The sequence below is a fragment of the Polyodon spathula genome, chromosome 30 (assembly GCF_017654505.1).
Source record: "Polyodon spathula isolate WHYD16114869_AA chromosome 30, ASM1765450v1, whole genome shotgun sequence".
NCBI classification, from domain to species: domain Eukaryota; kingdom Metazoa; phylum Chordata; class Actinopteri; order Acipenseriformes; family Polyodontidae; genus Polyodon; species Polyodon spathula.
The window spans coordinates 6,644,992-6,670,875 of NC_054563.1; the positions used below are offsets into that span (position 1 = coordinate 6,644,992).

Sequence of the window (25,884 nt, forward strand, 5' to 3'; positions counted from 1 at the left end):
TGGCTGTGAAACTGGCAAAATGAAAAGTGCTCTTATGATAATGAGAGGTCGGAACAAAGCCATTTTACTTGAAATACACTTGCACGGATATACAGTGTTTTATCATCACAGTAAAAGCAAAGATCTTGAACGAAACAGGATAGACTCATTGTAAGGATGCAACATCATGTTGGGCTCATATACAGAAATTGGGGGGACAAAGGATTTTTTTTTTCATTTTTGTTTTATAGAATTGTTATTATTATTGATTAGAATTTCTCACCTCTTTTTTTAATAATTTGATTTACATTGTATTATTTCTTACACAAAACGTGATTTTATCCAATAACAAACTCCTGTCTTCTGTTATTAAAATACATTAATACATAAAACAAGATGGATATTTATATCTAAATAAATATATCACAGAATCACCTAATACACAGTTTCACTTAATTAAAAGTTGATAATAAAATTTTTGTAACATTAACATATGTTAGTCATCAGTAAAGATATGCAAAAATATATACAGTGTGATCATATATTATTATACATTTGGGTATTAAACACAAATAGTATGTAAATAGTACGTAAATAATTAAAGCTTTCCTCTGAGAACATGAAATAATGAAAGTGTACTTCATTGTGGCCTAAATAGCTGTCCCTACATCAGTACTGTACAAGTATGCAACCCAACTTTGCATCATATTGTAATTTTCCAATATGCCTGGGCATATTCAGAATAGTCTTGCCTTTGGAAAGGAAATAGATTTTTTACAAAAAAAAAAAAAAAGAAATTATATGCAATAAACCAATAACCCGTCTACAGTAAAAAACAAAAACAAACAAAAAAAAAACCATGATATTGTCACACCTTTATTGTGGCCCACAGGGGGTGATTTGCATATTTTATTTTCAATGGTGAATGGTGAAAAACAGCACCCTACATGGGCCACATGGATCAGAATGGAGCAAAGATGGGATGAATAATTTTATTCCATCATTACTGTTTAGTGCTCCTGTGACTTTTATAAATACCATACATAGTGCCTAAAAATCACTCTCCCTTTCAGATGATACTGTTTAGCTTTAATTAAAGTTTTTTTATATTATTATTATTATTTTTTTTTTCCATAGCACCACCTGGTGTTTGTTTGAATATCACAACTGTGCAATCCTTTTTAAATACAATTTCCACTGAGTCAATGAACATTTTCTGCACATACTGTCATCAAGCACTCATTTCTAAGAGAGAAAAATGTTCTTTTGCACATGGTTAAAATTGTATAATTACCACCAGGTGAATATAAATTTATAAAAGAAATCGTACGACTTGAAACGGAAGCCTTTGTCAGTTACATGGGGCTGGTATGTTATGTTATAGCCCCTGGCTTCAATGTCCATTTTGACACAGTCCAGCAAATCTAAAACAGCCGGAGTGGCTTTCCATGGTCCGAACCTCACCACTGACTCTTTGTCTCCATCTAGGCTGTTAACAGCATCTTGATAACGTGTGGAGTCCTCCTCAGTTTTGAGAACACACACGATCACGCTGGACTGGCGAGCGGCCACTGCCTCTGCCCTGGCAATTCTGATGATCACCTCAATGTTCTCTCTGTAGTTGGGAACCCGCGCCAGGAACTGCTGCCTCCCGACTACCTCCCCGAATCTTTCTGGCGAGTCCTCCAGCTGTTTGACCAGGGGCTCAATGTTATAGAAAAGGGCCTCCTTGTACACCTCCTGTCCAGTGTCGCTGGGGACACGCTGACTGCGAAGAAACTCCAGGATGGGTTTGAAGTGGGTCCCATCCCGGTCGATGAAGTACCGCCCCTCTGCGTCAGTCTTCAGGGAGGACTGCCCGCTGAACATTTCTGCAAGTTTGGAGGAGGGGTACTTTCTCAGTGTGCTCAGGGACGTGCAGTACATCAGACCTCCAACATTCAGGTTTATTATGGGCGAGTTCTGTGAAAAAAAACAAACAAGTGTGTGTGTGTGTATGTGTGTGTGTGTGTGTATATATATATATATATATATATATATATATATATATATATATATATATATATATTCTACTACATGTACACAGCACATTAGCAAATTAGATCTGTGATCTGAATGTCATTTTCTGAAGACAGGAGGCTATGCTATTGGTGTTTGATTATTCTTGGGGCTGGTGTGCATTCCTTCATAGTTTCTCTTTACATTCCATAAAAGCAGTTTCAGCTACAGGAACTCAGGTTCCCTCCCTCATTCCTTCCTTTCAGTCTGTGAATTAAGCAGGCATGCTCCTGCAACTAACCTCAGGAAACAGTATGCTGTAGCTCAAGGAAGCAAAAACAAAGAAATAAATCCATGTAAAAAAAAAAAAAAAAAGAAAGAAAAGGATGTGCTAAAACGTATAGTCACGTTTTAAAAAAAACACAAATGCTCTACGAATAACCCACAAAACTAATCCTGCAACCTAGGGTCTAACACGTTCTTACTGTATGCTCTCTGTTTGTGCTAATACCTTAACGTTTATTAATAGTAATAACCATTAATAACAAATAATATGAATCTATAATACAATGTCTAGTTTAATTAAACCATACATTTACAATTTAAACCTCTGAGTACAGGTGTGGGTTATTTTGTAGTATGCGTTAAAACGTGTTTACACATGAAGACACCGAATTAATGGCTGCAGTCAGTAGGTGCCAGAGTTCCTTATCTCCGTAGAAATAAATACTTGTCCGAGTTTTCTCTTCAGTAAGGCTTCTAAAACATAGTTCCATTGTATGGCATGTGTCCTCCATGTTCATCTAAATTCCCCGTGCATATGTAACAAAACAATTTTGTAGTATACAGTATTCTTCTTACGAACCATGAAACATAAAAACATGTGTTGAACGACGTTTCTTTTTTCTGCTTTCTGGCGTATTTTCACCAAGTCCTTAATGTTTGTTATTATATATCGTGAATACGTTAAGGAATCAATCATACCCTTTATTGTACAGTACTACAAGGCCCCAAAAAACATTGCACTACTATTGCTTTATTGACTGTTTAATACTAATATCACAAGTTAGAAAAATCCTTGCTTACCTGCAAATTGGCGGTGGATTGTTTTCCCGGCGATTTGTAGTCTGGCAGGCTCATTCTCCTTGTCTAGCGTCTGATACAAGCAGACCCGCTCAGCACTGTAACTTATCCTACCCTTCTCAGAGTTCTTCAGCAGTCTGTATACTCAGCACAAGCAGGTGCAGGCGGGGGTGCTCTCCGAACAGGACTCCTGTTCAAAGCCACACCTTGCATAATTTTCACAATGCAAATACAAATTTAAAGAGGAAGCCGTTTTGACTAAACAGCTGCCCTGGAACTGTTAATGACTCAAAGACGTATCTCATTCATTTGTCACAGAAAAACGTTAATCTATTGGAACGGAAATACCTATACACTTTCAAATTAATGTTCCGTTTAGATTTAATTTGAACATAAAACACATAGTACTTTGGAGTGTAATCGATTGCCAGGTGTTTCTGTATCTGAAACGGCATAAATTACTGAAGGAACGATAACCTATCCTTTGTTGTGGAGAACAAACTTCAGATACCCAACACAGCGTCTCTGCCATAACTAGATATATAGAACGGTGACCTCTTTCCTCTTCACAATTTTACAAACTTGCAGACGTGTCACACTGAATCACCGCTGTTCCTTCTGTTCTGACACGTGATTTTGTAAAGAAGTTGTCGAAACCTTTACCAAACTCACATTTCAGACGTTTTTAGAAACATTGCATTTACTGATGTGCACGGAACTGTACATATCTAAACCCGCTTGTGGAAATTCCGTTCCTACAGCGGCTTTCAGATATTTCTTCATTACCCTTCCAAAATTATCCGGTTTAACATGCCCACATTAAATACACAACGTATAAACCGAAGGGAATGTGAGTGAGCAAATAAACTGATGAGAATCTGATAGGCCTGGGCGTTTTGTTTTGCCTGTATATTATTGCATCCATGGCAACATCAACTGTAATATTACACTTTTCTATACCAATTTACACTACATTAAAGACTACTGTATTTAAAATGTACACTTGCTTTGTTATACATGAAGCAGGTTTTAGATGATCATGCATTGCTGAATTGCACAGTACTGTAGGAAGGCAGTCAAAGGAGTGTTTCACCTAATCATTCATGATCATGGTACTTGTAGATTGTGAGTTTGTCAGTGAAGTACAATAAATACCTGTGTTGAGTAGGGTTTAAATTAAACTTGGTTTCACAATACAAGTCTCATGAGATAGGCAGCAACAACTTAATAAAAATTGACCAAGAATACTGTTGTGTACGGACAGGGCTGCAGAATGCTCATAAGCTCCTCTCACAGGGACGCTTGCTATTACAATCATGTAAATAAGCCAACATTGTGTACATGTAAAAATATGGACAGGTCCCCCCCCCCATATATACAGATACTGATGTACTCAAATTATGGTAAATTGAGTAAGCAATTCTCTAAAGTTCAAATGCAAGTGTGACATGCTATATGTAAAACTACAGCAGATAGGTACTGGTGGAAAGAGGGGGGCCTCTCTGTACATTTAGACTGGTATAAAATGACAAAACAAGCAAAAAAGTCTTTTACTGTTTTATTGAAATTTTTACAAAGAAAATTTCCAGGGACTTCATCTCTGCGTTAATGAATACCTGCAAGACAAGATGAAAAAGTTATAAAAGCAATTGTTATACTGCTTACTCTGATTAATCTCTGTAAAGTGCATTTATCTATTTTTATTTCATGGCACTTCTGAATATTTGTACCATTCTTACAGCTGTATGGTTTAAAGCATTTAAAATGTCAAATTGTGAAAACACACTGAACATGGCAGGGTTTAATTGGACAACTTTACAAGCAGACTTGGCATATCTTCAGCCTACAGGATTAAGTTCTGTTGGACAAAAGCAGATGATTGTTTGATATCCCTATATGGATGTAAGGGGTAAACACTGCAGCACTAAAATCCTTCTCAGACAAATGCCTCTATGTCATCAATAGATAGGGACACACTACACAGGAGCCTGAACTCAGGGACACAGAACGTGCCTCTGGGCCAGGACACCTGTAGTAGGACATGCCCCATTCGGACTCGTCATCGTATCATCACTGAAGGGAGCCTATCTACACCCAGTAGAGGAGTTAACTAAATGTTTTAGGCAGAACAGGAATGAGGGAATTAAGTTCCTAAGGGAGTTAAAGTAGACAAGATAAGTTTTCAGTCCCCACCCTTCCACCCACCTGTTTCTCTAGAGCAAGAGGTCTACATACCCTTATGCAGAGGGAATTGGGCCTCCCTGGGGCATGACGGGCACATCTGGCTTGGCTCCCTTCTGCTCAGAGATGGGGGTGGTGGGCAGAACCTCGTCCTTGGGCTCAACAATGCTGACATGATCAGGCAGGGGCTTCTTGGGGCCGATCTTGCCGCTTGGATCCCAGGGCAGCATGATCTTTACTTTGATACCCAGCACACCTACCGACATCCAAACAAAAAGACTCAGCAACTAAATTCCACATCCTTAGGGAAATTCCATGACATTGCCATTTCCATAGAGCGAACAAAAGAAACCAATTGAACGGAGTAGGATTTACATTAATTTAAATGCAAACGGATGGGGATATAAAATGTATGGGGCAAACTTAGAACGGCACATCCTACATTTGAACAGTTACAAAACCCTTCTCAGACAAATGCCTCTATGTCATCAATCGATAGGGACACTCTACACAGGAGCCTGAACTCAGGAACACAGAACGTGCCTCCGAGCCAGGACACCTGTAGCAGGACATGCCTCATTCGGACTCGTCATCGTATCATCACTGAAGGGAACACTACGGGACACTCCACCCTGGAAATACATACCCTGCCTGAGCAGGACGTGGCGGACAGCGGTATCAACATAGTAGTTGACTGGGTCACCACTGTGGATCATCAGGCCATCCACAAACTTCATGGACTTGGCTCTCTGGCCTCTCAGTTTCCCAGAAACGACGACTTCGCAGCCCTTAGCACCACTCTCCATGATAAAACGGAGAACACCGTAGCAGGCTCTGTGTTTTAAAATAAGCAAAAGAAAGTTAAATGTCATCCTTCAGCTTTTACAAACATATGTATACATACACACAGTAGCATTTACAGACCAAGTGTGCAAATTTCAGACTTAATATTCATTAATTATTCTATTCATAGGTTTTGTACTGTACAAAAAGGTAGTATACATGTACATGTGTAGTTTTATAGAATAGCAATCTATAGGAAGACTCAGACTTTTCTGGAAAGGGTTAAACATTCCAATCAGCACCATCACATACCCTGATAGAGAAGCCTAATTTAGGTGGTACACTACTGTTATAATAAAAATAAAAAGCCCTTCTCAGACAAATGCCTCTATGTCATCAATCGATAGAAACATTCTGCTCAGAAGCCTGAACTCAGGGGCACAGAACGTGCCTCTGGGCCAGGACACCTGAAGCAGGGCATGCCCCATTCGGACTCGTCATCGTATCATCACTGAAGGGAACACTGACATTCCAAAACATTCACATCAAACATCGGAACACAGTACATGTCTAATGACGTTGTGAGAGTCCATAATTAACCATGTGATTATTTTACCACGATTACAACCATTTAAAACTAAACTTATTTTTTTATCTAACGGCCCCTAAACACCAGACGCGATTAATAAAACCTATACTTTTACATCACAAAATCGAAGAATTGTTAGAACCCAAGGTTGGTTTATACTTCAGACAGACAATTTCTGGTCAGTCAAGGGTCTCTGATCCTGTGTGACGGGTCGGAATTACATCACCCACACTCTTGCAATGTGCGTTTACGTTCGTTGTACAGGTCTCTTGTATATTTGCGACCTGAAATCACATAGGGTCGGATAATGCTGAAAGAACAACAATATTTGCTGCATGGTCGGCATGAAGCTACACAGCTTTTAGAGCTGTCTGTGCATGTATCCGACTCATCTGCGACAGAAGTATGAACCAACCTTTAGAAAACTTCACACTACTCCAATCTCTTTGCCTCCATAGAAAATGTAATGGAGAAATTTCTTACAGAAAATCCATTCTGTTCCCGAAGCTCCACTCACCTTCGCACAGCCAGACCCCCTAGCAGTTTGTAGCGGAGAGACTCTGCCTGAGCAATGGCGCAGAGTCCTCTGGTGGCAACCTTCTCAGCATACAGCTAAACAAGGAACATAACTAATTACATCAGGAACAAGTGTTGCAAGTGTTATTCTAAGTGCTTTAGAAGTTTGACAGAGTGTTTTGTCGCTTCACAAGTGTGAATCTGTTTTAGACAATCATTTTGATCTCAAAAGCAATCTTCTCAGACAAATGCCTCGTGTATCAGTCTTCAGAAGCTCCTTCTTAAGTGGAAAGGGAACAGAAGTCTGATGCAGAACACACCACCTTCTGCTCCCATACACCAAAGGTCAGGGGCTCAGACTCGTCATCCAGTCATCACTGAAGAAAAAGTTACTTAATGTTTGCTCTGCTTACTTTTACAACAGAGATTTCAAAAGACCACACCAAGATTTTCAAAAGTGAACCTTTAGAAGGCATGAATGATTAGCAACTATGACAGTTTAAGGAGAAATTCAACAAATTTCTGCAGCTCACTTCTACACTGCCCTCTGGGAAGCCAAACCGCTTCTGGACAACAGCAGTCAGTTCACGAATACGGCGACCTTTCTCACCCAGCACATTCTGAGTCCTAGAAAAAAAACATACGTATAATTAATTTATTGTACTTATTTTCCCAATACATGATAGTGTATGCCACGATTGTATTAAATTCCAGGGCTTGATTTTAACATGGGACTGCAGGAATCGCACATTTTCCAAGTTGCTCCAGCATATCTGCAACTTTGGGCAGGAAAATCCCGCAGAGACATTTTAAGATACCAAGCTGCTGTATTTATCAAATTTATAATGCCCGAAATGCTACAACAATCTGTGAGGAAGTGGCTGTCACTGACAAAAGCACCATCAGCCACATTAGTTTTGGTTAAAATAAATAAATAAATGAATAATAGTGCTGGATATTTTAAGTATTTTAAGTGCAGCAAGACTATTCTCTTGTACGCGATTCTCTGTCGTTTCTTTAAGCATTATAGAAAATCGGTATACTGCAGTAAGTAAACAATTATGGGGAAAAAAAAATGATATTAAGTTTATCTAGGTGTTGTTTTGCAAGCGGTGACTTTCGCTTTAAACCTTAAAATACAGCCCCATTCCTTTTTTGGGCATCTGCGCGCATATCATTCAGGCGCCTGGTTCACGGCTTGTTTAAAAGTACAGAGTTGGGGTTTTCCCAAAGACAAGTGTGTGCAGTGCTCCTAGCCAGAACTACAATCACCTGAAGTTAAGCCTCTCATCATATGACAGAGTTCACAGCTTAGGTTTCATTTTGAGTCTACTGCTCCATCATTGTAGTAGCCAGACAAAGGGGCAGTATTGGATTTGCCTGAAAGCTTAGCTCAGCTCCCCCATTCATGTCATATTGAGGTTCAATGGTGCAGTGTTTATCCATATTTTTTTTTTTTTTTTTTTTTTTTTTTTTTTTTTTTTTTTACATAGTCTCATCTCTACCACATAGTATGCCTGGTCCTGTTGCAACTTTCATGACATGAAAGAATTTTGTGGCCTTTCATTTGATGTTACATGCATGCAGTACAAACTATCCAGTAGTTAAACATACATGAAATGAGAACTGTTGGAAATCAGGCTGAATGTGAAGAGTTTAAAAAAAAAAAAAAAGGAACGCTGGTTTAAAAGAAAAGCACCTTTCTTCTGCTGCAGCAAAAACTTCACGTCAAGCAATGGCAAAAGCAATGGAGAGTGCTCTCTCACAGGGATGAACAGCTGCTAGGTCTCCCGAAAGCAGCGTATTTCAAAGCAACACCAATGTGAATGACGATGCAGTAATATTTTTATATGCAAAAGTGCCTTTTTTGCCACACCAACCCTAAAATTTTAGAATCCCCAGCATAGGGGCGAAATCCCAACAGCACACAAAAATGAAATTCAAGCTCTGAATTCAAACGAATGTTAAAAGATTTACACTGCAATATTGTGTTTAACTCTATACTGAACCACAGATGACTAATACTGAAAACTTTGACTTAACCAACATTAAGTTAAGACACGCTTTCAAACTGCACAGGTCCTTCATGCAGATTAAAATTTCGTTTGTCTCCAATGATGTAAACCCTACAGTTAAGTCATTACCCAATTTAGCTGACAGTAGCATCTGTCACCAAGAAAACTCTTGTTAAATAATATTTAACAAAATGCTTTCTGATGCACCTTTGGTTTGTTGAAGCTAACTTTGAGGAATTGTTTCCCCAAATGCAATCTTCTCAGACAAATGCCTCGTGTATCAGTCTTCAGAAGCTCCTTCTTAAGTGCAAAGGGAACAGAAGTCTGATGCAGAACGCACCATCTTCTGCTCCCAAAGACACAAAATGTCAGGGGCTCAGACTCGTCATCCAGTCATCACTGAAGTAAGTACATCTGCAAAATGTACTAAATATGTACTCCAGCAAACTGTAGACTTAACCAAATATATCTGGTGTTTTGCTGGTATCCACGTTAGGGGGCCTTAACTTACATGAGAGTCCATTACAAGAGATTAGAGACTGTCATGGGTCTAATCCCATCTGCTGCAGTGTGAACACAGCACACCACGTTTTTACAACCCTTTCAAGAGCGTAGAAACTACATATGGCTCATTGGTTTAATTTATAAAGACTTTTGAAGGGGAAGGTGGTTGACCCCTCATTTCAAGTTTGGATATTTAGCAATTTTACCACGCTGACAGTAAATTGTTAATTTACTATACCTCAATATTTCACAGTTTGATGTGCAATTTATATACCACCACAAAGGCAGCTCTGTAAATAAATCCTTATCCACACCAAACAAGGGACCCCTACGAACTTCATATAGAGATGAGGTTAATGTCAGTTGCACAGCAACAGAATCACCTATTACCTTGTTGCTAGGATGATGATCTCAGTCCTGGTTGGGGTAACACGCACCTCCACGCCGGAGTAGCCATCTTCAGCCAGCTCACGGGTCAGAAACTCATTCAGCTCGGCCTTGAAAATGCCATCTGCAACAAACTGCAAGAAAAAAATAAATTACAGCTTCTCCGCCATTTCCATTAGTTATCCCCTCCAAGAAAGATTATTCAAATGTGGAAGCACAATTCTATAACCATTTCTTTTGCTTTAACATTCCATAAAAGTTGTAGTCCTCTTGGATGTTTCATCTAAACCTAGGTGAGCAAATGATTCCCCTTCTAAATACCTGCAACTGCAGCAACAAAAAAGTTTTTGCATGCAGACAGCACCAGGATTTGACAGAGACTTGGTCTGCAAGTTTAGAATGTGTCATCCTATACAGCACATTGCATCCTACAACAAACGGGACTTGCCTGACCTAAGCACCATGTTACCGAATGCTCAGCTAACGCACTACTATTGTCATCGTAGATACAACTTGTCTTAACCCTAGATGTTTTACTTCTCATATTGTAGTCTAGTAGTATTTGCACTTACTGCAAACGCCACTATTTAAATATTGTTTTTTGCACTGTAACCCTCTTATTGTCTTGTAACACCTGCAAACCGCCTTGAATAATAAAAGCATCTGGCAAAAACCAATAAAGAACTGGTTTAAATACGTTACAAAAAAAGTAAACTGCATATTAGTCAACAAATAAATGCAGATTTAGCATGAATACATATCTATTGCTGTACTTTTTAAAACTAATTAGGAGAGAAGAACCAAAGCCTAGGCCTATTTCATATACAGCAAAAGCAGTGTTTTTAACACACTACAGCTGTCACATTTTGCAGAACTACTGTTGCGTTAGAGTTAAATGTTTAGCAGTTAACTTACACAACTGGAGACAGAAAAATACACCTAAAAACACAGCTAACATAAACTGCCATAACATAAGCGCAGGCATTACCAGACATGTTTAACGCAGGGACACATAGTCAGATTCAATCAATAACAATCCTCGGACAGAAAACAGCAAAACATGGCTTTGTTTGAGGTAGGACATTTACAAGCTCGCCTCACACCCTAACACTGGATCATTTTTTAATTTACTCACGGTTTTCCTCAACTTTTATTTAAATTGTCGTCCTACCTTCCTCTTCTTGGAGATCTGTGCCGCCATTTTGTTTCGTGCCGCTGAAAGGAAAGGGACTTCTTTTCCGGCGGAAGTTGTTTTATAGGCCAGTTGCCATGACTTCCGTTTTTTTGGGTCCAAAAGTGCGTGATGGTAATCGTAGTGTTTTGTTGAAAGTTGTTCTTTTGCAATTAAATCCACACAGCGCTTCTGTGGTTGTCTCTGGCACTGAGTGATGATAGCGCTTCTTAAAGGGCGGCATTATTTCTCATTGTCTTCTTGCGTATTATGCCTTCTGCATCCACCCGTATAAAAACGTGTACTCATAGAAATTATGAAAATATTCGAATATCACATTTGATAAATACACACTACATTATAGTAACAGTGAATATGAGTTAATTTGGTCTAACTGGATATATTAGTAATTTAAATAAACCTGTCAATAGGTACTGGGTATCTGTGGCTGCTTATTTGACGTGCCTCTCTCGTTACCTTGCATTGGAATACCACACATGATCTGGGCTATACTAGCCTGTAAGCGCAGGTGGCCACGTTCACAACTGTAAATTAAGGTTTTGCTGTAGTTCTCTAGTACATGTGTTGGTTATGATGTGATAGTATACCTTCTCAGAATAACATTAAACATATTTGAACACTGCCTGCAATAAAAATCTGATCTTGTAGTTCACCATATAGTTCCTATGTGCGGCAAAGAATGTGGGGTCCTAATAATACCTGTAGCACAGTAACTTCATTTATAGTATTGTGGCAGGTAAATGAAAAATAAACAGTAGAATACTATTTAAACTTGTGAGACAACATATGCAAATACTGTATGTAAAACCTTGGTTTACCCTTATAAAAAAATGACTGTAGTATACCATTGTAAAAGACAAAAATACACGATAATCATGCAGATAGAAAAGGGGATACTTAGGTATTACCTTTTGCTTGTGATTTTATTTTGTAACAGTAAGGATACTGTACAGCTTTCAGGAAATGCAATAAAGAAACTTTGGAAAGGGTTATAAAAATTATTATGTATTGTTTTGCCAAGAGACTCCACATTGTACACTACATCACATATACAGGTATATAAAATAAAAGCCTAGAAGAATAGTCTGCACATTTACATCTTTATAGAAAACAACTGCTAATGACACAGCTGTCTGTATTATGGAACTAGGCCCTAAGGAATACAGATTAGTAAGTAGACTGGGCAATAGTAGTACTTTTATTTATTTTAAATAAATAAATAAATAAATAAATAAATAATGCCAGAAATGTCTCACTGGGTTTCAAAAACATATGATTTTAATAAACATAGCACAACACTGACAGATCAAGTATAAAAGAGGTGGAAATAAAGAACAATTTCCAAATATTTGCAGCTTTATTTAAAACAATTCAGTAATAGAACAAAACAAGTTAAAATTCATTGGTTTGGGATATATAAGGTAAGGTAAAAATGTTTACAATTTAACAATGATAAAACAAAGCTTATGGTCCTTGGGTCTCGACATGAACTATGTAATGAATCCATTCTAAACATCACACTGGATGATGTATCTACTGACCTTCGCACAGAGGTCCGCAGTTTGGGAGCCATTTTGGACCCAGAGGTTACTTTTGCAGTCATATTTGCAGTATTACTAAAATGTCATACTTTCATCTCAGAAATATATCCAAACTTAGATCCTGCTTGACCTTGGCTGATGCTTAGAGATTTGTTCATACTTTTGTCATGGCCCCAGATTGATTACTGCAATGCTCTTTTCATTGGCCTCTCTAGTGGGGTTGTGAACAGGCTGCAGCTTGTATTTTAACAAAAACCTAGGGCTGCAGAGCACATTACTCCATCTTACAAACACCTAATTGGCTTCTTGTGCGATATAGGGTTGATTGCTCCTGCTTATATTGCAGAGACAGTTGTGCCCTGCAGTCTCAATATATTGGATTATTGGTGGAGCACAAAGAGCCTAAACTCTGGAACAGTTCCAAAAGGTATTAGGGACTCGGTTTCTGTGTAATCCTTCAAAACCAACTGGAAGACTTAAAACCACATTCAACAGCAACTGTCAGCCACAGTTAGGCATTTAAAAGTGTTTGACAAAATCACAGACAATCTGCAGTGGCAGGGGATCGACCGCACTGGTGAGCAGTGTCGGACAAAAGAAAAAAGAAAGACTGAAGACTGGATATATGAAGATTACCCATAATAACAAAGAAGATGAAACAAAATGGAAAACATTAAAATATTCTGAAATAATGGAGAGAGTCCTGGGAGGGCATCTGTGAAGAGGTTGTTTGCAGGGGCAGTGGAGATCGAAGAAATGGGTTGTTCCATTCCACAGATACATTTACTTTATAAATACATAACAATATGTCATTTTCCCATGTTATAATAATTCTCTCTCTCTCTCTCTCTCTCTATATATATATATATATATATATATATATATCTATATCTATATATATATATATATATATATATATATATATATATATATATATCTATATCTATATATATTTTGCAGGTAATTGGTCACTCAGTTTCATAGTTACAGCTGTACATCTGTAACTGTAAAAGCAAGATGGCTACCGTCCGATACTGTGAGGCACAGAGAAGTTGACATACAGACTTGGGCAATATGAAGAACCCCCTACGTTTTTGCATACTGGGTAATAACCAGGACAGAAATCAATGAAAATACAGGGATATTTTAATTGAAATAAAAACAAGATTTACTATTCTGTAGGCTTTCATTTGCTTTAATGGCTGCGCAGACCCTTCGGGGTATATAGTCCACAAGCTGCTTGCTGGCACTCCCAATCTTGTTCCAATCCTCAGTCAATTAATAGTTCTGCCTTTATAGAACACTTATCTACTGACACTTTAACTTAAACTTGTCAGTATATATTATGTATTATCTTTCAGATCCTGTTGTAACAGTTCAAACAGTTTTATTATTATGTTAATATGGCTTCAATACTCTTGTAAATAGTTCTATTCTATTTTCAGCGTTTAGGCTTTTTGTTTGTAATACTTTTTTCAAATTAAGACTTAAGAGTTGGTCCTTTCATTGAAGTTCAATCATTCCACACGATGACCCCACACAAATGTCTTGTCCAAACAGTAGTTTATTTGTGTTTGAAATACAGATTACGAAGAAACTGAAAATGTACTGGCTGTGTACAACGAAAATGTCTAAACGAAAGAATGAGTCTGCAGAAAAAAAAAACTGAAAGCTGCTGAGCAAAGTGCAGCTGAAGTAAATCTGTAAAAATCAAAATAAAATCATTAAATGCATATTACAGTTAGATTATTTATTATCTTATTTTCTCTATATGTGTCTTGATATAGCTAGCAGTTACCTCGTTATATAGCGGATTTATATTGGTCCCTGATGCCAGCGATAAACTGAGGGGATGGTGTACTAATCGTGCATAATTAAGGCCATTTGTAACACAAAGAGAGTATAGATGTTATTAAGAGAGGAAATAATTTAAACTACAATAGCTCTGTAGAGGACACCCTCCATGTAATATTTGGTGACTCCTTGCCCAGCCACTGTTTGTGTTCACTGTAAAGGCAGCTATCACTGTTACCAGTTTGACTCAGGCAGCTTTTAATAGTGCCATCAACAGTGGTGGCAACAGTATAAATCCCAGTACTTCCATCTTCAAATCCCACATAAACATTGAGATTGTCAGAAACAGTCATAGTGGACGGCTCTTTGCACAGGTAACATTGTCCAATATTTTCCATATCTGAGACTTGAACAACATTGAGAACAGGCTTGGTGTGAAAGTCACAGCTGCAGCTGCATTGTTCAGCATCACAAATGAAGACAACGTAGCTGCCGTCTACAGTCAAAGTAACATACAAGACTGGACCTTTGGCCCGCAAGGCAAACAGGCTTCCATTTAGAGTATCTAAGATGTTGATCGTCATGCTAGCTACGGAGATGACGGCATACCTTCCATTGGATGAAATCTGAAACGCCTCCAGCTGGCTTAAGCAGTTTTCAGGCAGCTTCACTTGCTGGTATATTGTCTCTTCTACCACGTTCCAGGTGTAAAGACAGCCTGAAGAGGTGATTAGGACCACATAATCAGGATAGTCCAGTAACGCCTGAAAGGCAGTGACCTCTGATTGGCTAGCACATGAGAATCTCTTGCTTATACAACCAGACCACAAGCTTACAGCCAGCAGATCTCTCTTATGGTGTCCGATAACAAAGGTGCTCTCTGGTGTGATAACTGCATTCTTCAAGTAGGGATGAATATTACACACAATGTGTGCTTTTGTAAGATTCCACACCCTAGAGAGATTGTTTTCACAGAGGGACACCACAAAATGGCTGTTGGGGGTAATCAGCAACTTGGAGACATGGTCACAGCGGATACGATGCAGATTTTCTCCAGTTTCGGTATTCCAGACATAAATGTCCCCAGAGATTTCTGAAGTCACCAGATACTCACCAGTCATGGTGAGTGCTGAGCTATCGACAAGGTCTTCATGCTCAAAATAAGCCTCGATACGACCAGTGAGTGTGTTCCATTTGAAGATCATGTCAGTGCCATCTACAGTGTAAAAGTGCTCCCCCTGTGTGGTCACTAGGACCTCTTTGATTTTCAGTCCAGTCTTGGAAACCAAGGAGGCGCTCAGGACCAGATCCAGGTCCCAAGACGTGAAGAATCCATTTGCTGTCACTGCTACCAGGGTTGTGTGGTTCTTTGCAAGCTTTAGTATTTGGTTGTGGCCGATGTTGAGGGTCAGAACACACTGCCCTGTGTTTCTTTTCCATACCAGTAGGAAACAACAGCCTTCCAAAGCAGCTATAATGATGTCACAATTCCTTGAGAGCACGGCATGGCTGAACAAGCTGTTCAGAGGTGCTTTGAACTGATCCATTATCATCCAGCTGAAAGTGTCCCAAATCACAATGTGTTCCCTCTTACACAGCAGGAGAATCCGCTTCTCGGCAGAGCACTCAATTGTCATGACTTCATCTAGGTCTTCTGGATTACAGAATTCTTTTACAAGCTGGGGTTCGGATATTGTTTCTATATCCCAGACAATAATGTTCCCAAAGTTGTCGACCCAGAACATTTCCATTTCCGGTTCTGAGTGGAACAACGAAAGGATGAATGTTCCCTTTAAGTCTGAAGTAACCGTAGCAATGTGCTGACCTCCTTCATGGACATCAAAGATTGTAACTGTGCTTTCTTGCTGTCCACAGAAAACATACCTACAATCAGATGAACAGGACAGGCACATAACAACATGCTGACAATTTAGCTGGCCAAGTTGACTTCCAGTACTTAAGTCAAAAATCCAGACATAAGACATGTTCTCGAACCATACAAAACCATACAAGCTGGTGCTACTTATTGCAAAGCCTTTCACTTGTTCCAAAGTTTCCACTGTGCTGTGGATGACAGATCTTTGAACATTTACTTCACAAAGTAGTAAAGGTAAGGACAGATTGTACAGCAATAACCTGTTGCATTCTGTGGACAGCAAAAGAAAATGCCCTGCACTTTTGGCCCCAGACAACTTAATGCCAGTTGAGTTCATGAGTTTAAAACCCCCAGACATGTTTTCGCCCCATGTCCACAGCATGCCGTTTTCTAGAATCACAATTATCTTTCCGTATTCTGTCTCTATTACTGCAACAATAGGAGACAGTTCCACGGCTGACAGTAAAGTGCATGTGGAAGGAACGTTCATAACAGGGGAGTGCAGAACAGCCAAGGCAGAGTTCCTCAGACCCTCCTGATAGATTTGCTTAACGTAGTTTAATAAACTTGGGCATATGTCCAGGAATGGAAGCAGTTTTGTCTGAATCACTGCAGTCAGGTTGGCAGGAGAGGTCTGAAGTAAGCAAGCAGCACTTCTAAAGATGCTGGCTAAAAGCCTAAGCTCTTTTCCAAAGGCAAGCAGGGAGGTTTCTTCCAGCTCGGATATCAAGTTGGTCAGTTGACCGGCCTTTAACATGGCTTGGTGGAAGCAGAGGCACATAAAGGTGCTTCTGCACACCTCATCAAGCCTGCCACTGGCTTTCAAATGAAAGGGGAGTTCATTAATTTTCCGCACGTTAGCGAACTTAGCAAAACAATGGGAGCTGAAGAGCCAGGGCTGGGAGGGTTGCTGCCTGTCAATCTTTAATGGAAGTGGATTTCGGAAAGCTTGTGCTACTTTGGTTTGTGCAAAGAAGTCCTGACTGATGACAAAGGGTTTGGCTCTGCCATAGGCCCATCGTCCACTGAAGTAGTTGGATGTCACATTGTGCATCTCTTGCCTTGCCTCCTCTCCACTGAGGTAGAGCTTGTAGACAACCAGTGGGAAATGTCTATTTGTCCAGCACAGCACCTGAAACCCCATGAGATACCGCTTCACCAAAAAACTCTTCAGATCCAACAACAGATTCTCCACTACTGAATCGGGCACCCTCACTTTGTAAGGCATGTCTTCATTGGGGAGGAACCGAAACAGGAAATGATCGTCTGTTGACAGGATGTCAACAAGTTCGTTCTCTGTGATTCCAGATTTTGCGATTGTCAGATAGGCAACCGCTTTGGAGACCAGCTTTGTCCCGTGCTTCATCTCAAGATGGTGCAGGAACCTCTCAATGCTCTCGTGGACACTCTTTCCTAAAGACTCCTCTGTGACATCTGACTGCGAATGCCAGTGAAACACCTCCCTGTTGAGCAACTCAACATACAGAGGCAGAGTGCAACCCTTCAGGGCCTCATTGACATATATTTGCTGCCCTGATGTGATTCTCCTCTTTGAGGCCAAAAGGAGTTTTGTTAGCATCTTACTGCAGTCTTTTCTCTCTTTGTATCCCATTTCGAGGAACTGAGACTGATCAGGGTACAGAGTTTTGAGGGCCTGTAAAACGGCAGACTTTTTGGGGGCTGTGGAAATAAGTAGTTTAACAGAAGGCGGTAAGGTCTTTGGAAGCCACCACATACTTTGAGCTTCGTAAGTGTGTGCCATCTGGTCCACCCCGTCTAAAATCAACACCAGAGGGTGCTGTAAGGACGATGCTCCAAGAAGGTTTGCAAAGTCCTCTTTTAGCTGACCGACGTCATTGGAGCAGGCCATCGAGGGATAGTTATAGTTTACTGCCAGCTGCTGACAGATTCCTGAAAGAAGCTGTTTCAGGTTACCAGTGTCTCTTCTTAAAAAACGAACAGCTACTACTGGATCACAGCCATTCAGCCAAGTGTGCACCTGAAAAAAAGATATATATATTTCAAAAGTTTGTCAATTGCCTATACCTATCTTCACTTTTTCGTGGCATACTATATCTTTAACTAAACATCTTAACATGCTATAATATATAATGGGAAAAAGGATTCACTATGTACTGATGTCATGTCATACAGCAACATTGTAAAATTCACAATAATACCTGTTTGGCACAGTGGGCAAGGAACACTGTTTTGCCAGTGCAAGGCCCCCCACTGACAATGAGTGGGTATTTGGTCTCTTTCTGGGATATGTAGTTTTTAACCTTTTCCACCTCCCCACATTCTATCCTGTAAAGGCCACCATAAATATTGCACAAAGAGGCATGCTGCAAGACTTCTTCAGTGAGCGAGTCGAGGTGTTCTGTGTTTCTTGTGACTACGGTGTCAATCAGGCTCAGCATATCATAGTAGAAATGGTTGCAGAGCTCCTTAGTGTGCTCTTGCATACTCTCCTTGGTGTTGCCCTGGTGTACGCCACTGTTTGAGGTGTACACCCGCAGCTGGGAGGATGTCACAATGGAAGGAAGGAATTCATCTCGGAGACGACGCATCATATTATAGGACTTGAGGTTGTGGTACTTCTGAAACTCCGGGATGGGATCGAGTTTCTGCGACATCTTCTCCCGGTGTCGACTCTGGATGGGAATGTTGTGAACATAACACAGGCATCTTTGCAAGTCCCCCTTGGGGCGGTTTTCAAGTGCAAATCGAAGTTCATCTTCAAGTGCTTTCAGGAAAAAAAATAAAAAGTATTTACTATGCAGCAGAACTTCTGTAATATATAAATAGTAAATCTTAGAACAGCAAAACACTTTTTCATGTTTAATGGTCGTTCCTGAGTACAGGATCTATGTTAAATACATCACGTGTTGTGTGTATCTTAATATAAGAGACATCACTGCACAGTTTGAGCATCTGAGCTTTCCTTTTGCCTAAGATGCAGGAGATTACATCTCTTATACATCCTGCTCATCTTACACGCGGTCTATTAACTTACAAAGCGTCTCTGTTTTGTTACCTGAGGTGAAGTATTTGTGTCCTCTTTCAGGGGTGATTTTTCCTTTCTGAATACACCTAGATACAATGGCATCAAAAATCATCTTCATTTCCTGGAAGGCCTCTTGCCACTCACTGCGATCAACTTCTCTGGCTTTTATATCAGCCTAGGAAAAATAAAAATTGAAACCTATATATATATATATATATATATATATATATATATATATATATATATATATATATATATATATATATATATATAGTGAATTGGTGCACTGTAATTTAATAGGAAGTACTGTTAATATATTGACTAAACTAACTTGGCTGTAGTAGTTGTGCAGTAGGTCCCGTTTGTCTCGCAGGAAATAGGCTGGTGGAATGGCGTTCTCGTCCCTCTGGTACCACCTCTCCAGGATCCTGGTACTAACCCTCATTTGCTGAGACATCTGCAGGATCTCCTCGAACTCCGAGACCTCGATCTCCTGCGGGAGACACGGGCCACTGCTCTGCTCCCCAATCAGAGCCTGCCACAGAACAGACAAGGGAAGCCTTACCATAGCAACGAGACGCTACATTTCAAAAACTGTATTGGGTCTTTGTCATAACGCTGTGAGTTGCATGTAATAGGACCCCATATGAGCCTTACACACTCTGGGGTCAGGTGGGGTCACAGGAAGTGAACCCTTATGGTGGTAGGAAAAACTTGTTTCTGGGAGTCAAAAAAGATGAACAGCAAAACAAAAAGGGATGCTAAAGACAGGTACTGTATGCGTATTATCATTTCTGAAGCTCAGAACAGATATAAAAAATTCCACTGGATAAAATCATTTTGAAAATCTGTACACGTAACCTCATATCATTTACATTTTCTTAATATTAGTGTCTTAATATTAATATGCTATTTTGTATGTTCTGTGAAAATTGTAATAGTGGGAAAATGTAGATGCTGAAGTATTCCTTTCAGGAACAACTGTAGTTCAGCAGAAGCAGTAGGAAGACAAGGGAAAAAGTTAAATTCTGGTAAAACAGATCTCACTCACAGCAACCCGTATAAACATATCCATGCCAGTGACACTCAATCATAAAGTAAAACAAACTACTTAGTCTTGACAACTTAAAACACGTATTAAATAAACTAGTTAATTGTTTGCAAACGTTTTGACAAGTGTCAGCAGGCTTCAGAGACTTACCACAAAGCAAGGGCCAGCTGAATTTTGAATGCAGTCCTCTAAAAGTTTCAACCGAAACTGTCGGAATTTGCAATCTAGTACATCGTCAGGATCGAATCCCTCATAGCCGTCAATCACCTGAAGAGAGAACACTTTCACTGGAACAGCTTATCAACACAGGAACAGCTTATATGCACTGTGTGGAGCGTGTGGGAGGGAGTCTCTACACTATGTATATACAGCTACGGCCAAAAGTGTTGTATCACCCTACTAATTTGGTTGCTAACATATTGTATTACATACTGCTTTGTAGTCTCCATACATAACAAAAAACTGACAAAAATATAAAAAATGTGACATTTCGAAATCTAATATGAAATACTGTACTACTGGTATTTTGCGATACTATTTTGTAATTGCTTTGATTACATGATGAAGATCTAAATTATGTTTTTTTTTTTTTTGTTTTTTTTTTTTTATTTATTTTTTAAATTATGTCTCAATCCTAAAATTATTGTGATGCAAAACATTTGGCCATAGCTGAACATGAATATGATTTACCATACCTGTCTGTTTTATAACGTATTTTTATATTTTACCATGCTTTCACTATACTTTATTACACTTTGCTATGCTTTTACTATGAAAGACTTTTTAAAAAGGGTTATTATAGCATTAAAATCAAAGCCATTGAAATTGCAATTACAAGAGCCATCTACTAGATGGCATATGTTCCATGTAAAAAAGACAAAAAATGCATTTAAAGGAAACTGTAATTAAAACATCTGGAGAGAGAGGAAAAAAAAAAAAAAAAAAAAAAAAAAAAAAAACAAAAAAATAAAAAGCCAGTTTTCTCATCCCTTACTCAACATGCGTGTGTTCAAGAGCATTGGCATCCAGCACACAAATTCAACACAATCACGCTTTACATGAGCGAGTGACCTTCTCCAGCTCATGACTCATCTGCACTCAGGTTAGCCAGTGTGGGCGGATACTGGGATACGAATGAAGAGCAGCTACAGGTTTGAGTCTAGCCCCAGGCTCATCAAACACCCTGTTATTATATTCTGGTGCCGAGCATCTGTGAAGCAGCTTATTTTCCGTGCCCATTGTTTGCTGTGGGACCTGTGCTAATGCAGGCTTTTACTTGCACTGTGCTGCTAAATGAATGGAGATTTACAGGCTTCTTTCTGAAATGGCTCGCTCATCCATGAATAGAGATAAACAGCTATGACCAAACGTTTTGCCTCCCCCCTACAGAATACACACACTGTGCTTCATAAAGGCGAATAAAAAATGCTGAATAATGTTATGTTGGCATAATGAATTACCTACCGCTTTGCAGTTTTCCATATACAGTGAAAAACTGACAAAAAATGGGACAAATGGGACATTTTGAAATCTAACTTGAAATATTACTGATGGCTTCTGGCAGACTTTTGCAATATCATTTTGTAGTTTCTTTGATTACATTATGTTCTCACACACACACACACACACACACACATATATATATATATATATATATATATATATATATATATATATATATATATATATATATATATATATATAGAGAGAGAGAGAGAGAGAGAGAGAGAGAGAGAGAGAGAGAGAGAGAGAGAGAGAGAGAGAGAGAGAGAGAGAGACACACACACACACACACATGACTTTTGATATATAACCCGTCTCCTTGTCCTTCTGAGCATTATGAAAGCAGTAGGTACCCCTTATAAAGCTTACACAGTATTTTGGCATGTTATTTTAGCACAGTACTTTTGCAGTTTTCCCATGCTTTTCCCATGGTTATACTATGCATGCACTACAGTTTACCATCTTCATTAATATGCTTTACTATACATCACAATATTTACAATTCTTACTTATGCTTCACTACAAAACATAAGAATATATGTACAGCTGTTACATGCATATTAAGAGCTATCCATAATGATTCACGTTAGGTATACCAAACCCATTCAATCCAGCCCAAACTATTACTTTATTTGCAATGCAAATGTCGTATTACCTTGAATTCAAGACCGTAATTGGATCTGCAATATTCCCTTATTTTTGGGTAGACCGTCTCCTTCAATGCTTTCCTTCCACTTTCGGAATCTAAAATGAAACATTAAGTGCTGGGGAAATACGGCGTTGAAAAGATAATAGCGAATGTTTTCCTGTGTTAATGATAATAATCACTTTTTTAAGTCGCAAGATCCACAGTTTTTTCGTGTGTCACAAGATTTACAGCTGTACAATTCTACTTTATTACTGTAGTTACAAAAAAACAGGGTTACATTATAGATAACTGGTAAAACTGTCCGTAATTTAATTCTAATTAGATAACTAACATTATTTTAGATTGTGTGTGTGTGTGTGTGTGTGTGTATATATATATATATATATATATATATATATATATATATATATATATATATATATATATATATATATATATATAGTATATATAGTATATAAAGCAGCATAGTGTAGATGTGCGGAGGAAGAACTCAGTAGGCAATATGAAATGTGAATCATTCAATGAGTCGACCTGTTTAGGAACACGTGCGGGCAGTAGGCTAGGTATTGCATAAATGATAACTAAAAAATACACAACCAAAGCGCAATGCTTCAGAACCTCGTATAAAAAAAAAAAAAAAAAAAAAAAAAGTACAGGTGTGGTGTTATTTAGAGGTACCCGTTAAAAAGTGATACTCAGCGCATCACATTCTGACGATGTAACACTTTCTAACACTACACCTGTCCGTCCAAAAACACTTAAGTTTCTGACTGTATATGTACTGCAGTATCCAACAGGAAACTAGTGTTATATTATTTTTTACGTGGGACTGTCTGCAGGAAGACCCATTCAGTAGGCAATATGAAATGTGAATCATTCAATGAGTCGACCTGTTTAGGAACACGTGCGGGTTAGGATCGACTTCTACTGAATGAGAATAACAGTTATTATATAGTACTTTAACATGAATAAAACAGGTATTATATATTACATTTAAAAACGAATACAACTAAAACACTAAACACTGCGTAGATATAATAAAAAGCATTTAATATGTTAGTGAAACATTTGAAATAAACCATTACTATAGCCATGGTTGTAAAATTGCATTGACTAGTTGTGAATTATAGCCAAAACAACCAAAACGTAGCAAAGTCTACTTGCCACATCAAAAACAATACATTCATTTAGTTTTTTTTTAGAACTATGATGTGTACAACTACGACACTAACAGCGTACGGTCTTGAAATTAAAATGTAGATTTACTAAACTAGAAGGCGACCACGCAGTACAAAAATAAACATCACCATAAAGCAATCTTTTAAACTTACCTTGGGGATCGACGCACAGAAATATTTTAATGCAGGATTTAATAATTTCTGAAGGTATTCTGGAGAAATCTCCATTCAAAAGTGCTTTTCTAATAGAGTTATCCATCCGTCCAGACGTGGCTGGGACTCCTACCTTACAATTTCCTAGTCATGAAAACAAGAACCCAACACTGCACTGAAATAAGACGTTGAATGCTGAAAGTGGAAAATGCTGTTTTACAAAAGGAAGGAAACTGTCATCATTATTTTTTCAGCGATATCTAAATCCCAACATGAACTGTTTGTTGTTTTATTTGTAAAAGTGAAACGGAAATGCTAGTTAATCTCTCCGCCGTCACTAAAGCGAAACGCAACCTGCTGTACCATGTGTGTTGGGATCTGAAAAGACGTGTTTGCTCGAGCATTGAATAAAATGATTATATCTAAAAACGGTACCAAAGTCAGAATCAAGTTTACACTAAAATATCTGTTTACTACATTTATCAAGCAGATCTTGTAACTAGCAGGTTCGAACAGACAAATCGTGGACTACCTAAAAGCGGGTTCTGTGAAACTAGTCAAAAGAGTTGTCTCTCCACTCACTCCTCTCTAATTAGCGATGTTGTAAACGAAAGATAATCAAGTACGTTTTGGATCCTTCCTGATGATATATATATATATATTATTGGGATTAAGATCAACCACTGCTTACGTAATTCAAATAGATACCAATAAGTTAAATGCCCAAATTTACATGTTTGTATTTTCTCCATATCCATAGACCTTTAAATCCTAGCACGTATTACAGTAGCAGTACGGTATATTTAGCTACTGTAAAATAACTCTAACACACACAAAGCTAGTGCGCAACTCCTGCAGGTTCAGTATCTGGCACTGAACCAGGACAACCGCAGAATATTACTTACAATGCGACCCTGTGTGAATATAATACCAACTGCTGAAGCTGGTAAACACCTAGTGAAATTTTGCTATTTTTTATTGATCGTATGTGACTGACTGCCACTTAAAAGCAACTTCGTTTTACATATATACATCCCATGATAAAAATGAATAAAAACATCCAAAGAATGTAATTGTTTAAAGGGAACCTGCACGGATATTAGTCAATATTTTTTGTTGTCGAGACAGAGCTGCAAGTTGCTCTGCAAATTGCTCCTACGGGTGGCAATGTCGGTCATATTACCAGTACCATAGGAACAGAACTTCTTGTGTCAGACAGTCACAAAAAAAAAAAAAAACAAGCAAACAAACAAACAAAAAAATCAGCTACTTCACCTGATTTGAAGTGTAAAAAAATTCTGGTTTGGGACTGAAATGTTCCGATGCCAAGAAAACATAATTTAAATACAATTTATAATCCCCCAAAATATATATTTTGAAATGTAAACCCTTGTAATGCAAGTCACTCTGCCATCAGTTTTTATTTAAAATGTAATAGCACATGTCCAAGACATATCTCCTTTGTAGGTTTGGGGGTAGGGCTTACATTTGCTCCAAGATATTTTTGTGATGTAATAGAACAACGTATGTCTTTTCCAGCATCAAAATGAAAGAACATTTACATTGTCTTTAAAAATATTTGCTAGAGAAGACCTATTAAAAATGGTATGCAATAATGAAGCTAAACTGAACACGAAACACTTGAAAGTAAATGTACATGATAATAATAATAATAATAATAATAATAATAATAATAATAATAATAATAATAAAATTCATTAAATATGGATGGAAATAAAGGCTCCCATTGCATAGCGGTGATCCATTCCTGGTTTTACTATGAATTTAATAAGATACCCATGAGCTTGTTACCTATACACTATAGCACATACTAAAACCTGGACTGGATGAAACCGCAGTGCAATAGTACTTTTATTTCCACCTGTTAAATCAGGACAACATGGC

At 38.4% G+C, this 25,884-nt stretch overlaps 3 protein-coding genes and 3 non-coding genes across 6 annotated transcripts; all 6 read right to left on the reverse strand.

The window, feature by feature from the left end:
• Positions 1–43: 43 nt before the first annotated feature.
• Positions 44–3,396, reverse strand: kctd14 (potassium channel tetramerization domain containing 14). Its single transcript, XM_041232838.1, has 2 exons — positions 3,064–3,396; positions 44–1,941 (listed from the first exon to the last, which is right to left on the reverse strand). Exons 1-2 carry the CDS (start codon positions 3,115–3,117, stop codon positions 1,270–1,272), a joined length of 726 nt encoding a protein of 241 aa, XP_041088772.1. The 5' UTR covers positions 3,118–3,396; the 3' UTR covers positions 44–1,269.
• Positions 3,397–4,605: 1,209 nt separating this feature from the next.
• rps3 (ribosomal protein S3) lies at positions 4,606–11,303 on the reverse strand. The gene is made up of 7 exons (XM_041232830.1): positions 11,207–11,303; positions 10,039–10,169; positions 7,663–7,756; positions 7,131–7,225; positions 5,888–6,075; positions 5,296–5,497; positions 4,606–4,676 (listed from the first exon to the last, which is right to left on the reverse strand). Exons 1-6 carry the CDS (start codon positions 11,234–11,236, stop codon positions 5,298–5,300), a joined length of 738 nt encoding a protein of 245 aa, XP_041088764.1. The 5' UTR covers positions 11,237–11,303; the 3' UTR covers positions 4,606–4,676; positions 5,296–5,297.
• Positions 4,992–5,139, reverse strand: LOC121302955. Its single transcript, XR_005947740.1, has one exon. It is a non-coding gene; the product is annotated as a small nucleolar RNA SNORD15 (small nucleolar RNA).
• Positions 5,703–5,850, reverse strand: LOC121302954. The gene has a single exon (XR_005947739.1). It is a non-coding gene; the product is annotated as a small nucleolar RNA SNORD15 (small nucleolar RNA).
• Positions 6,394–6,541, reverse strand: LOC121302956. The gene has a single exon (XR_005947741.1). It is a non-coding gene; the product is annotated as a small nucleolar RNA SNORD15 (small nucleolar RNA).
• A 2,428-nt stretch (positions 11,304–13,731) lies between the features above and the next one.
• LOC121302711 (NACHT and WD repeat domain-containing protein 2-like) lies at positions 13,732–24,594 on the reverse strand. The gene is made up of 7 exons (XM_041232803.1): positions 23,980–24,594; positions 22,655–22,743; positions 20,647–20,763; positions 19,777–19,980; positions 19,476–19,620; positions 18,619–19,184; positions 13,732–18,437 (listed from the first exon to the last, which is right to left on the reverse strand). Exons 1-7 carry the CDS (start codon positions 24,083–24,085, stop codon positions 14,703–14,705), a joined length of 4,962 nt encoding a protein of 1,653 aa, XP_041088737.1. The 5' UTR covers positions 24,086–24,594; the 3' UTR covers positions 13,732–14,702.
• Between the last annotated feature and the right edge of the window lie 1,290 nt (positions 24,595–25,884).

Excerpts from the sequence above, each read along its gene's own strand:
- kctd14 (XM_041232838.1), bottom strand. The coding sequence starts at position 3,117 with ATGAGCCTGCCAGACTACAAATCGCCGGGAAAACAATCCACCGCCAAT. Across the intron at positions 1,942-3,063 it reads AATCCACCGCCAATTTGCAG|AACTCGCCCATAATAAACCT; the intron begins GTAAGCAAGGAT and ends TTTTTTTCACAG.
- LOC121302711 (XM_041232803.1), bottom strand. The coding sequence starts at position 24,085 with ATGGATAACTCTATTAGAAAAGCACTTTTGAATGGAGATTTCTCCAGA. Across the intron at positions 22,744-23,979 it reads TCTGTGCGTCGATCCCCAAG|ATTCCGAAAGTGGAAGGAAA; the intron begins GTAAGTTTAAAA and ends GTTTCATTTTAG. Across the intron at positions 19,185-19,475 it reads ACACAAATACTTCACCTCAG|CACTTGAAGATGAACTTCGA; the intron begins GTAACAAAACAG and ends TTTTCCTGAAAG.
- rps3 (XM_041232830.1), bottom strand. The coding sequence starts at position 11,236 with ATGGCGGCACAGATCTCCAAGAAGAGGAAG. Across the intron at positions 10,170-11,206 it reads AGATCTCCAAGAAGAGGAAG|TTTGTTGCAGATGGCATTTT; the intron begins GTAGGACGACAA and ends TTTTTCTTGCAG. Across the intron at positions 6,076-7,130 it reads GGGGGTCTGGCTGTGCGAAG|AGCCTGCTACGGTGTTCTCC; the intron begins GTGAGTGGAGCT and ends TTTAAAACACAG.